The sequence below is a fragment of the Triturus cristatus genome, chromosome 9, assembly GCF_964204655.1.
Source record: "Triturus cristatus chromosome 9, aTriCri1.1, whole genome shotgun sequence".
In the NCBI taxonomy this organism is placed as follows: Eukaryota; Metazoa; Chordata; class Amphibia; order Caudata; family Salamandridae; genus Triturus; species Triturus cristatus.
Window position 1 is genome coordinate 188847646 of NC_140592.1, and position 13704 is coordinate 188861349.

General features: G+C 38.9%; 1 protein-coding gene across 15 annotated transcripts in view; it reads left to right on the forward strand.

The window, feature by feature from the left end:
* Window positions 1-13704, forward strand: part of CADPS (calcium dependent secretion activator) — a 1625151-nt gene that overhangs the window by 1079950 nt on the left and 531497 nt on the right. For 11 of the 15 annotated variants that reach the window (XM_085624723.1, XM_085624709.1, XM_085624711.1 and 8 more), the window contains 3 exons: window positions 151-312; window positions 4747-4902; window positions 12105-12252. In XM_085624723.1, coding sequence (XP_085480849.1) covers window positions 151-312; window positions 4747-4902; window positions 12105-12252 — 466 coding nt within the window. The remainder of the gene's footprint in view (window positions 1-150; window positions 313-4746; window positions 4903-12104; window positions 12253-13704) is intronic. The other 4 variants (XM_085624714.1, XM_085624718.1, XM_085624721.1 and 1 more) reach the window with 1 other exon arrangement.

Genomic DNA, 13704 nt, shown 5'->3' on the forward strand with positions numbered 1-13704 from the left:
ATGCTTCTTTCTGAAATGTTTTTTGCTTTTGTTTTTTGACTGTTGTCTTGCTGTGAACTTTGCAGATTTGTTTATGAGTGTCATGTGCTTCTGCTACATCTGCATTGTCACTGTTATGGTATTTTTTCTTTCTGTCTGTTTTTTCCACAGGAGTTTAACAAGTAATCTGCCCAATGTGAATCTACCAAATGTGAATCTCCCTAAAGTACCAGTTAACCTACCAGTTAACCTACCAGTTAACCTACCAGTTAACCTCCCTCAAATGCCTAGCTTTTCTGCACCGTCATGGATGGCTGCTATATATGATTCTGAGTGTGTATTCACTTCACGTTAGCTCTAATTTAATTGTGCTGTGATCTTGGCATGGATATGTTTTACCTATTGCTATTCATTATTCTGAATATTAAATGCAGAGAAGTGAACTGATAATCAGACCCTTATTTGATTTTTTTAAAGTAGAAATATTTATTTTTCAAAAAACATTCTGAAGTAATCAATACTTTACTATATGCTCACTCACAAAAACAGAAACGTGTTTTTGTATATTTAGAGTTGTATATATTAAGACAAGCAAATAATGATGTCATTTGCTGATCTGTCATGTTAAGAAAGTAACACTTAATCTGCTCAGAATTGTATTTTGGTCATGTATCAAAGTCTCACTCTAAAACAAATCAAATTAATGTATGAGTACAGCATTTGTATGCTGTAAGTTACCAACAATTTTTTAACTTAGTCACATTTGATTAAAAACAACTCTATGATCCTTCTCAAGGTGAGTAACTGGATTTGTACTTTTAAAAAGAAAGTTAATTCAGTGAATAATGCAGTAGCAGCGACTCAAAGTAATCTCTCAGTCCGTGCTGCACAGATCCTTCAATTCATTAGAGAGCCTGACTATACTGCATTATTGCAATATATTAAGGTGGCGCCATCAGTCAGTGGCTGTCCAAATATATTTGTGTTTGCAATTCCTTTTCAACTTGGTAATTAAGTTGTTACAATAACAATTCACCATTGAGAACATAATAGGAAATGTGATCCAAAACGCAAAATAGCTCATCAAATATGTGAAGAGACCACTGTGCGCATTTTCAGCAAAGAGCACCTTTGAATGTGTTCTATGTTTATGCCTTTTTAAAAACAATTTTCTATAATGTTTCATTGTTAACAGTGAAATGAACACAAAGGACACAGAATACATTTTGAAGGACTACTTTTCATATTTATAAATGACATCTCACCCACATCTCCCTAGTCTTTGGAGACAATGTACTAATCTAGACCCAAGTTTTTGTTATGTGCTGTGACAGATTTATAAATCCATGACAGTACAAAAAGGGCATTCATTATGCTGATCATAATCCCTTTCTCATTGATAGTAATGAGGTTGGGATTCCGTTTATGAATACTACTGAATGCCTGCAAATGATGGTATTCACATATGGAAAACGCCATATTTATTTTTGATTGCAATCCCTCACTACTTAAATTATCTTAATTCAACTAAATTGTTAGATATAAGATTCAATAAAAGAACAAAATACAGTACAACAGTTCTATTGCAAACAATTCAAGTCTGTATAACATCCATAAAACTCAAATAAAAAGGTAATTAGGATTACTTGCAAAGGTGCAAAAGACAAAATTTGGTGATTTGTTGGTGCAAGTGGCATAAGTCATATAAAATTCATAAGGAAGATCATCAGTAGGTATCAATGAATACTCAGTTAAAATAAATACCCCCATGACTCCTAAAAGTACATTAGCTGTAATAAAAAACTGGCATGATAGGAAGCATGCAGCCGTCCTCTGGACCACTGTATGCTCCTCCCAGTTCCTGAGCCGACATTCACAAAGTAGAAGGTGTCCCTTAAGTTCCACTTTGAGAAATTGGCAAGTCATCAATTGTTTATTGCACTGATAAATTTGATTACTAGTCGTAACAATGAGACATGCCTCATTCCCGCATTCTCTCACCATCCTTCTTATGATTTGCAAAAGTGTCAATGTATACATTGTGAATTGCAAATATATATCGAATTGCAAATATTCATTTTGTACATTACACAACAAGTTTTGAAGGAAAGGCTTCAATTTCGTGAATTGCATGCTTTGGTGTTACAAAACCATTTGATACATCAGGACCCTTGTGAGCTAATTTTGAATGGTAAATTGAACTAATTGATATTTGCATAAATTCATGCTGAAAATACACCCAGGCTCTGAAATATGAAAAATAAAAATGATGAATGTCCGTCAAAACACATATAGAAGATCATTAGATATTTCGCAGGGAAATACAATATTGACTGGCTGTGCCTGAACTGAGCCAACTGAAAAGAGAGATACAGGTTGAATGATGCTTTTTTTCTTGGAATGTTTTGTTCCAGTATGGTAAATAAATCAACATTTCCTTCTCTGTTATTTCTTATATAAACGTATTTAATTTAAAACCAAAGTCCCACTCTTAGGAACCAGACTACTTAGTGTAGAAAAACTATTGCTTGCAAGCTGGTAGAGGTCATGTGCTAGCTTTTCTGTGCAACCTACAAGCAAATGAGAAAATATTGAAGCAATTAAAAAGATGATATAAGCAAATATTTAAAAACATGTTAAAAAAAAATCAACTTTTTAAAATAGAATTGTCGATTCTGCCATTATTCTATTTTACAAATTACAAATAAATTATTTGAAATAAAAATGTACGAAATGTGGATATTAAAAAAATATGTAATGTTTAATTCCTCTTTATGAAATTATTTTGTAACAATCATACTGCACGGGTACAGGCACCCAAATAAAGTATGTTGTTAAGCGGGCTCCTTAACAGTTTTAGCTTCTTTGCAAAACTTCGATGCCAAATTATGAAACACCCTAAAAGGCAGAAGCAGATGCTATATTAGATTAATAATTGTGTACGTATATAATTGGAACTCTACATACAAATCAATATTTTAAGGGGAAAAAAACAATCATATTCATGCTAAGCTGACTGCATTAAAGGCTAGATTAGGCATTAGCTAAAAATAAATACTGAAGGCTTATGTTCCCTTTCCTTGCTCCCCTTCTGCATGTTTTGTGGTATTGTTTCTGAAAAGATATGAATCAAGACATGGCGCACTGCAAATCATGATTATTAAACGACTATTGATTATCGTCATATACTACGATCTATAACAGATGCAACCGCATCACAATGTCGCATCTCCAAAATGTACGGCAGAAGGTGATGCTGCTCACATTAAGCTTGTTAGAAGCCGGAAATCTGGAAAGGCATTTTAAAAAGCTCTCAAGCCAGATGGGTGTCAAAATGTTGTTGCAATAAATACCAATTATTACATTCATGTGTGCTCAATCGTTTCAAACACCAAGCTGCACAGTTCCAAAATGAGTGGTGGAGTTTAGTCTAATGCACTGTTTAAAATAGCAGGTTGATTTGTGATCACCTGCAACGTGTTCTGCTTATTGCATCTTGGCAGCCTCGTGCAAGATGCAAAAACATGTCCTGAATCCAAACAAAGTGCCTGATTGCATATCTTTTCACAGCCCTGATTTCCTCTTTCCACCTGCCATTCTTAAGACCGTGTGTCGGTGCTACTTTTGTTTTTTCGCAGGACGAACTTGATCAGAATGGTGATTCCTTCCTAGACAGTTAGCAGAGGGCACCAGGATACCTTTGGCATGTTGGAAGTATGGTTTTCACCCTGCAGTAGCTGTGTGTGCATTAGCTCTATTTGGCTGCAGCGCATTAACTCAATGCAGCTGGCATCTGTCACAATAGAAACACCCACTCTCATCTGTTTCTATAGAGGATGTCAGCACAGTTGGTAATGCATGGTGTGCCCCACATCTAATAAACTATCGTGTTAGCATTAGTGGTATGCGAGGAGGGAGTTGTACCTCTTGAAGCTCATGTGGTAATTGCAAAAACCAAGAGGCTATCCACTGTAGGGGAGGGAGAGATTCGGATAATATCTCTGCGTAAACCAAAGACACGGCATGTGTTTTCACCACTGAAATGGAGAACTTAGAAATATAATCTCACCATGTCCAAGGAACTAAACACGGCGGCACAAAACACCAACTGCTGCATCCGCACAGAGGTCAGGATACAAACGTGTATTGGTGCAAGGATAGAGTTTTGCTGCTGCCCAAAGACATTGAAAAGTCTGCTGCTGCCTTCCCTGTGAGCTGGTTTGTGAAAGTGCTAAATAGTCATTGAAATCAATGCAAAGTGCAGAATGTTTCAGTAGAGCACAATTGACTTTCACCAATTCTTTTCCAGCTGTTCAAGAGAGAAAGCATGACCTCGCTCACCACTTGTTAGCACTATCCTTTATGTGGTAGTCTCCAAGAAATGCCAGATTCTATATTTTGATAGCAATGCATGAAACCCTGAATCCTATTGGAGGCATTCCTTCCACTATCGGTAGCCTTAATTTAAATAATCACATATGCTAATATGGTTATTAACTAAGGCTGATTTTTACCATACACTATTTAGATATTAATATATATGATTCATATTTTTGTCATGTCATCAGCTCTGGAAATATTTGTGAGAATTAACAGCAAGCTGTATTAGGCAAATGTATGGTAAAACTCACAACCCTGATGGTGGAGATCCCTGGCATTCTTCTGTATATTTATCCGCTGTGTTTCCCTAAGCATACAATAGTGCCCACATCATGTCAGTGATGGTTTGGTACCGTTGTGACATGTATTTCCTTTTTCTTCTGTCAGCAATGGGTCAGCTACTTCTGAGGACCTTTTCTGGAAACTTGATGCACTGCAGACATTCATTCGTGACCTCCATTGGCCAGAGGAAGAATTTGGAAAGCATCTTGAACAGCGATTAAAGCTGATGGCCAGTGATATGATTGAGTCCTGTGTGAAAAGGTAACAATGTAAATTAAATTTGTACATGAAACAGTATCTACTTTTCCTATCTTGTAGTCCAGCAATTAAATCTAGGCAAAATACATAATTTGAATTTAATAATAAGACAACTAAAGATGATGCTGAACAATCTGCTAACCAGCATTTCCCAAATGGTGGCTCGGTCGTGATCTGATTTTGGGTCGGGAAAGTCTGAGCCATAAATAAAGATATCTTTAAATTCTGTCTTTATCTTGTCATATTTGCTGGTCCTTCAAAGACACAGGTCAAATGTAAGGCTGTATCTTCTGACAAATTGCTTATTGTTTTATCATGGGGATTGGTGTTTACTTTTCTTTCTCTGACTGGAAAGTGTGAGAAGGTTTTAAAGTGAACAACGTGACAACTTGATGGAGTACAGGGAAGTGAAATGCAAAGGCTATAGGATGTTTTTTTTTTCTGGACAAAATACCTGTAAAAGAAATGTATGCATTTGGCAGTTACGAAAGCAAAAATGAAACATGTTTTTGTAATTCTGGAGGATGCTGAAAACAGAGATTTTAATAGAATCAAAACAAATCAAGAAACATTACTTGGTGATGCACAAATTATAATTATTCAGAGAAACCTGATTTTCACATATTATCAACTTTGTGCTATATAGTTTTATCAGTAAAATTGTATGTGTGTACACCTTTAGTAGCCAACCAATAGAAAATGTGCTGTCTGTAATGAAAATGCACCACCAGAGGATGCTTTGGTTACATTAAAAAATCGCCCTACTTTATGTCCATTAAAGGTAGGTGGGTCACAAATTGTTGTTGGTCTAAATATTGGATTGTGATTCCACAAAGTTTGGGAAGCACTGTGCTAACAATCTGTGTGTGTGTCAAAGGTTTGCAGGAAGTTTGAATCAAAGACCATTCAATTGATATCCTTTCCTCTGAGTCATTACTTTCTCACCTTTAACAGCCTTGGCAAGCTCGCTTTTTAAATTGGAGGGGCTGCCATCCAAACCCCTTTCTTGTCTCCACATTTTTGGAGTCTGTTGCCCTGGCTTCTTTCAAATTCCTACATGTGATCTCCTCCAATATCCAATATTTATTTATTATGATTTGGAACTCCACAGAGTTCCACATAAAAACATATATCCAATTTATCAACTTAACCGACACTTGAAAAGAAAAACAGTACTGAATCTCTTTTACGAGATACATCATAAATAGTTTTCTTAATTCTGGTTTTCAAAACTTGTTTGGGAGGCGCACATGAACAGACAATATCAAGATCAAACGACTTTACCGCTTTCTGGTAATTCCTAAAAAGGACGCTCTTTTCCTTCATGGTATCAAAGATTTCTTCATGTATTGCTACCCGCAAAGGGTGCTCAAGATTGTTCAATAATGTATTAGCCCATCTTAAGCACGGAGCCATAGAGAACACATACATGGAGAGTAACCCAAATTCTAGCCGAATTGCTGCTATGGGTGCTGCGCGATTTAAATTACACATTTGGCACCAAATACGCCCCTCCACTTTTTGAATATTCTCCCAGTACTGTTAGTCTATTGTTTCACAGGCATAACTAAACGCCGGATGTATTTTAATTTTGTATACTGATAGGACATGCGCAAAGAGTCTTTGACCGCAATGCTTATAGAGTCTACTAATTGTGGAGGCCTATGAGATTACCTTGCTTTTGCATTGATCAATATGATCGCTACTAGAACACGTACTTGTGAATATTCTCCCTAAGTATGGATATAACTTAACCACGGCAGGTTTATCCTTCCCCAGAAACCAGTGCATTTGTTTCCTAACTCGACATCCCCAATTCCTAAAAACAATGATTTTGCTCTTTAAAATATTTATTTTTAAAAAGTAGTCTTCTGAAAAACGTGCTAAATCAGTGAGTCGTCTTTGGCGACCGATTGGAGTTAGATCTAAAAAAATGGGTGATCTGCATAAAGCAGGCAACTCAACTGGATTGGTTCCTAATTTTAGGGATCCCCTTTACAGGACCCTACCCTGTTTGGCAAATCTTTAATGTAAAGGGAAAAGAGTATAGGGGTCAATAAGCACCCTTGCTTTAGCCCATTCTGGGTCTCTGTTCTTCTTGACAAGCCTTGTGTTCCACCCATTAGGACCTGGGTCCAAGTGGAGGAGTGCAATGCGATGATTAATCTAAGGGTCAATTTTCTCCACAGCGTCTCCCGGTCAACCCAGTCGAAGGCCCTGGAGAAATCTATGAAGGCCATATATAACGGCATACCCCTGTTCATTGGATATTTTTCTAATAATGTTTGCAGAGCTGTAATATTGTCAAGGGTACCGCTGTGTTTACAGAACCAAGCTTGCTCTGCAGGGACAAAGCTGTTTCCAAAAGCCCAGTCTTGAAGGTGGACAAGTATGCTCTTGGCAAACAATTTCCCCGTCGCATCCAGCAGTGCGATCTGCTTAAAGCTTGCAGGGGAATTTTTGGGTCCCTTTTTATACAATGGGACCACTATACTACCCTTCCAGGGTGACGGAATAGTCCAATGGGTGTAATAATAAGAAAAAAACGGACACAAAAATTGTGCCCATGCTGTGCTGTCCTGTTTGACTATAGCTATTGGCACATCGTCGGGGCCAATCACACCTGAGTACCTTGCCCCTGTAATGTAACCCTCTAATTCATTGCATGAGGGGGCACCATATTCTCTCTCCACCGAGGAGTCAATGACCAAGTCTAAACTCCACCCAACCGAGGGATTTTTAGCATATAACTGGTAAATGTATGTGGTCCATTCTTCATCGGATATCGAAATAGGATAAGCCTTAGTTCTGCCATCACAAAACTCGGCTACTATTTCCCACTATTTGTGCGTATCTCCGGACTGTGCGGCCTCTCTTAATTTTATCCAGTTTGCATCTTCTACCCCTCTACGCACGCATATCAATTTTTCTTTTCTTTACCTGTTTTAATCTAGTAATTTCCCTCTGTCTAGCAATTAACGACTGCTTAAATTGTTCCCTTATCAGGGCATTAATCTCACAATTCACTTTTTTCTCCTCCCAAAGTATCTGCGCTAATGGCTTAATGCTGAAGGATTGCTTTTTCCTTCCACACAATCTAATTAAACCCAATATCCTCTCAAATTTAGAAATGGGATATTCCTGACTAGAGCCAGGATGTGCACTTTAAAAAAAAATCCTGAAACATGGGAGGTTTTTGCTAGACCAAAAAGTATGCCATTAGTTCGATTATATAGAATACTTTCATCCCTTTGGTTCCAGGATTCCAGTAGCTCAAGTTCCATGTCAACATCTACTAATAGAACTCCATGATCACTCAAGTTTGTAGGCAGCACTTTAAATTGCATACATGCCGCGAACTATTGGTAGGAGACCACCATATAATCGATTAGTGAGTGTCCACGTACACCTCGAAAAGTAAAAGAGGCATTAGAATCATCTGGGAATCTGCCATTCAGCTGCACAAAATCATACATTCTCAAACTATGCAAGAGAGACAAACCCCGCCTAACTGATCTAATATGGCTAGGTAGTAATATTTCCAGGATAGACCATACATCCTCCAGCTCAGAGTTAGAAAAAGCCATAGAGGAGAAGTTTTGAGATTTTGGCGTTAAAATCCCCCACCATCAATATAGAGGTGCACTCTTTGGAGATACTAGTCTTATGCACAAAAGAAAAAATCGATTCAACCAGTGAGTCTGATGCTCTCCCAGGTGGAATGTATACATTTGCCAAAAATAATGATACCGACTGACCTCCTAAACCTTTACCTAACATAAGTTTCACACCCATGCAAAGATAAGAAGGATGGAAAAAAACACAGGATTCCAATTTAAAATACAGCTAAGTAAAATGGATAAGTCATCACTAGCATGACCATTAGCTGAAGGCTTTGTTGCACTACAATATACGAAATGGTTTTCAAAGTGGAGGTCCACACAGCTCCATGTTTCCTGGAGACAAATTATTTTAGGTTCGTGTACTAATAGGGAATTGAACTTAAGTCTGGAATTTCTGACACCTGCTATATTCCAGGACAGGATTTTACCCAATGGGTTACCTACGCAACATGGGCAGGTTTACCTTTTCTTTTGAGCCATTTAATGAACCAGCTACCCAACTCCCCTGTGCCATATCTCATCCCCTGTGGGTTTGATGGAACCTTTAGCTTCGGGTCCTTTGATGTTAATCTCTCTCTTCCCCAGAGTGCCATTCACTAATATTTGGATATCTTCTGGATTTATGGCACCCTTTGTGTTCGGAAACCTCCTGCCTTGTTCCTGATATCTAATCCTACTAGATTCAAGATGGGTCTCCAGAGGGTCCACAAATGGGAACACATCTATCCCTTTTTACCTAAAGTGATCGGCGTTAGCCAATACTAGCATTGCAGTTATCCCTAAACTGAATGTAACTCTGGGATTTTGGGTACTGCTGCTATGATCTAGGTAGACCAGCTCGATGTCTTTACTTGTGACTAATCTTAAGACATCTATTTCTTCTAATAAGTGCAGCAGAGAACTTCTGTTAACCAGGGCTAAATCAATATCAAACAGGGAGGAAAAGGTCAAAATGTTGGTTGTTTGCTCACATCTGTGTCTAACATCTGTCTTAGCACTTAGTGCGGAAACCAGCCTGGTGCAAGGTTGGAGAACCCCTCCGGGAACCTCCCTTGGCCGGGATCAAACCGGACCGGGAGAGTACCCCGGCCCGGAGGGAAGGAAGGGACATTACCCTTGGGATGTCCTATGTCTGATATAGCAGCATGAGTTTGTACTATTAAGTTCCCTGAATTGTTGTCTTTCCCAGTTCCTAGGTGCACCACATCCGGGTCAATATGAATTTTAAAGCTCTCCCATACACTTCCTGCCCTTCTTGTGCCCTCAATTCCTTCCATTAGGGGTCATCTACTATGGGAGAAGGGGTGGGTGGATGTATATCTAAGCACCCCGGGTTTTGGCCATCAACAAAGGTCAGAAACTGAGTATCCTTCACACTTTGAGGCAGTTTTAAAATATTTGGCTCCTCAAGCACCGTAGGAAATCGCAATATTTTTAGCTTCCATTTTGGAATGCGCCAATTCCTATTCTTCTTACCCCTCCAACCTTTTGGACCATTACTTTCTTTCAGAGGGACAACCTCCCCAGGGAGAACAGCGTCTTAGCTGTTAGTGTGCTGATTATCTCCAATACTAGTAAACGTAAGGTCCCCTACGCATTGTTTTTCAGGGATGGTGCATATCGGGGGACTACCTCTGGTCGGAGGATCATTGAAAACTCCCCCATCTCCCAGAGCCTCAGTCTGAATTCCCATGCTAGACACCTCTAAGTGCGTCTGGCATGCCTGAGATTTTACTTCTATGACTTTTCCATGTTTACTCATACTGAAATGTGCAGGATTGAGCTTCTGGACCCCTTTTATGGTTGGCAAGAGGTCAGTCCTAGTGCACAGAGTCAAAAGACCAGCAGCATCAGTCTAACAAAACAAATGTGAGTGATCATGCAATAAGAGGCATTTTCTTACAATTATGGCAAGGGAATGCTAGTCATGACTATAGAGCCACGTAGATAGGAAAGAATATCCTGTACGTTGACTATCCTGCCCTGTTAAAACTGAACTTAGGGCCAGATGTAAGTGGCTAAATACCGGTCGGTAACGCTGACATTCGGTAATTTCAGCGTTACCGACCGGTAATTAGCCATTCCTAATGTAGGTAAGGAATTGGTAAATAAGGAATCGGTAAATACCGATTCCTTATTGCTCTTGCATTTAATGAATCGGTAATACCGATTCCTTAAATGCAATGTAGGAAACACATTAAAGAGGGCTTTTGAGCCTTAAGAAATCGGTAATTACCACCAACTTCAAGTTGGTGGTAATTACCGATTTCCTTTAAAAAATCACTTTTTTGTTTTTTGTTAAGTGCCATGTGGCACACATTCATAACCTTAGGGCATGTATGTGCGCCACATGTGCATACATGCACATTTCAGGGCTGCAACAGGGTGTCCTTTTGATACCCTGGCACCCTTGAAAGTGCCCCCTGCTATTAGCGATTCGGTAATACCGAATCGTTAAAAGTGAATGCCTTCACAGTCATTCCTATGGGCCTCCAAGCCCATAGAAATGAATGGGTCGGTATTCCTTATTACCGCATCTCAATTACTGATTCGGTAATAAGGAATATTAAGGATTCGGTATTTTTTACCGAATCTTTACCTACATAGGAAATACCGATTTCTTATTAGCGAATCGGTAAAATCGGTATTTCAGATTTACCTACATCTGGCCCTTAGTGTTTATGTACTCAAGAGATGCCTGCTGGTGTTATTTGATTTCAGCGGGGTAACTAACCGGGTGAAGGATACATTTATAGTTTTCTTTTTTTCATGTTGTGTGTTGAGTTTATGCTCTGGCACAATACTTTAGTCCCATTTTCAAATCACTAGGTTGATTTAGATGTTCAAGCATTAGGGTGAGAGGCTCTTCATGCAGTTCGATGGCAGATAATTCGAAGCCTGTTGTATGTGAGAGTGAGATAGAGGGGGCTGGAGGGGGAATGGCTATTTGTGGAGACAGCGCATGCTATTGTAGAATGCTATGGAAGGAAGAGAAGTTCCACTGGCTTACATTGACCTTTCAGCTTCTACAATTTTGTGTACACCTCGTGCCTTCCCCACCTTTTCAGATGTCTCCTGCATTCCACTGCAAAGGAGTCTCTTGGAGGAGGGCCTCAGAGAAGGCTATCTTAAGGGATGTCGCATGCAGCTCTAATTCACTGTTTACAGCGTGCTGTAAATGGAAATATTGCTAGATACTGGTTCTCTTTCCTCCATTGACACATCCCTCCACAGATATCCCCTGCACATTGGGGAACAAGAGCTCACCAAAAAGAGTAGCAGAAAGTATTTTTTTTTTTTTTAATCTGGAGGAATACTTTGGGATAGAAGTAGAATGTGGCCACCGGGCCCCATGACATGTTTTGGATTTGTCTCTGTACAAAGATTTTTTCCTTGTATTTGGCGCTGCTTTCCATAAAGTCAGACCGTCCCATCTTTCTAAGAATTAAGACCATCTCAAAATATATTTGCTTTCTTTGTAATGTTTATTTTAAGCAAACCATATTTGACGGGCATACATGTTATTTTAGACTGTACAGTCATTGAAATGATCAACATGTTTCTCTCACTCTTTTTTAACAGAACGAGAATTGCATTTGAAGTAAAGCTCCAGAAAACGAGTCGATCGACGGATTTTCGAGTCCCACAGTCTATATGCACAATGTTTAATGTAATGGTTGATGCCAAAGCTCAGTCAACTAAACTTTGCAGTATGGAAATGGGTCAAGAGGTAAACGTAATTAAATATAATTTTGTTTGATTTGAACAGCATATATTCTGCTTTACTTGGTTTTCACAGATTTGATTGTGAAAATTCTATAGGTCTTGTAAGCATTGTATTCGACTATTCCGACTGCATACTTAAACACAATGTGGCACAGTCAACCGACTTAAGTCAAGATCAAAGTCTTAGGTAATAGTATATAACAAAGGCGTACTATTGCCGTAAAACCCTTGATATTTCATTCTCTTGCAAATTTTCAGGTACTCTAAAATTAGATCTTCTTTTAATATTTATTATATTCTATTAGGTTTTTAAAGAGGAAATTTAGAGCAAGAAAGAGTTTTATTAGTGAGACCTGTTATTTTCTTATGAGCTTTTGGCTGTGTCTGTCAGTCATTGGCATGTTTGAGCAAGAATGACTTGAGAGACAGCTTGAATTGTTAAAAGGTCAGGAGGAATCATATGTGCTTGGGAAGTTGACTGGTGGCGTTTAGGCCCTTTAGAAAAGCATCTATTTCCCCTGTTCATCTATTCAGTACCTTTATGGTGGATTTCAGGTGGGAATCTGGTATCTACTGAAAGTGAAATGATTGATTGTATTCTCGAGTGAAGCTGTTCCAATCTGTATTTTAAACATCACTCAGAGGATTTTGAAGCCAATCTGAACCTCAAGTGAAGTCCGTGTATTTAACTCCGAACTGGAGCTGAGTTCTGGAATGTATTAGGGCCACCTTACTATAAACCTGTAAGGCAAGGATGGAGTGCATTTCCATTGTCAAACTTTGACCTGGTGCCTCAATCAGTGGTGTTTGATACTTTGATACTATAGGTACTATAAGGTATGCATACATCACCTATCATGCTCTTCCATTAATTATAATGCCGATTGCTAGACATGCCACGACCAATGCATTAGAACAATTATTTATTTTGCTGATTTTGGAATGTTGCTTGAGGGGGCTGGATAGAGGGCTTTCACCGAGGAGTATTTAATCATGTTTGTAATTCGTGCCGTGAAAATGCTGGTAATTGACACAGTTATGGGGTGAAAATGGCCAAATTCAGTGCCTCACTTTTTTCTTGGTGCATCCGTAATGCACCTCCTAGAAAGAGTTTTATGGAGTACCTACAGTCTAGCTGATGTTGTGTTTGGGCGTACGTCAGCTGCTGTGTTTTATGCGAGCAACTAATGGCCGGCTATACCCTCACACACAGTGTGTGCCACATCTTGGCAGGGTTGGACTGGGAGAGAATATATGCCCAGGTATCAGAATTAAAGTGGCTTCCATTAGTGAATCAGATAGCTAAAATGTGACCCACGATTGGAAATTGGTCTGTTTTATGTTTTGAAGGCATGAGAGACTATGCATTTTTCTTTGCTACAGGCAATGTTGTTGCCAATATCAGGGAAATGAAACGTAAAAACAGGCCCACCAGACCATAAACAGGCCCGCAAAC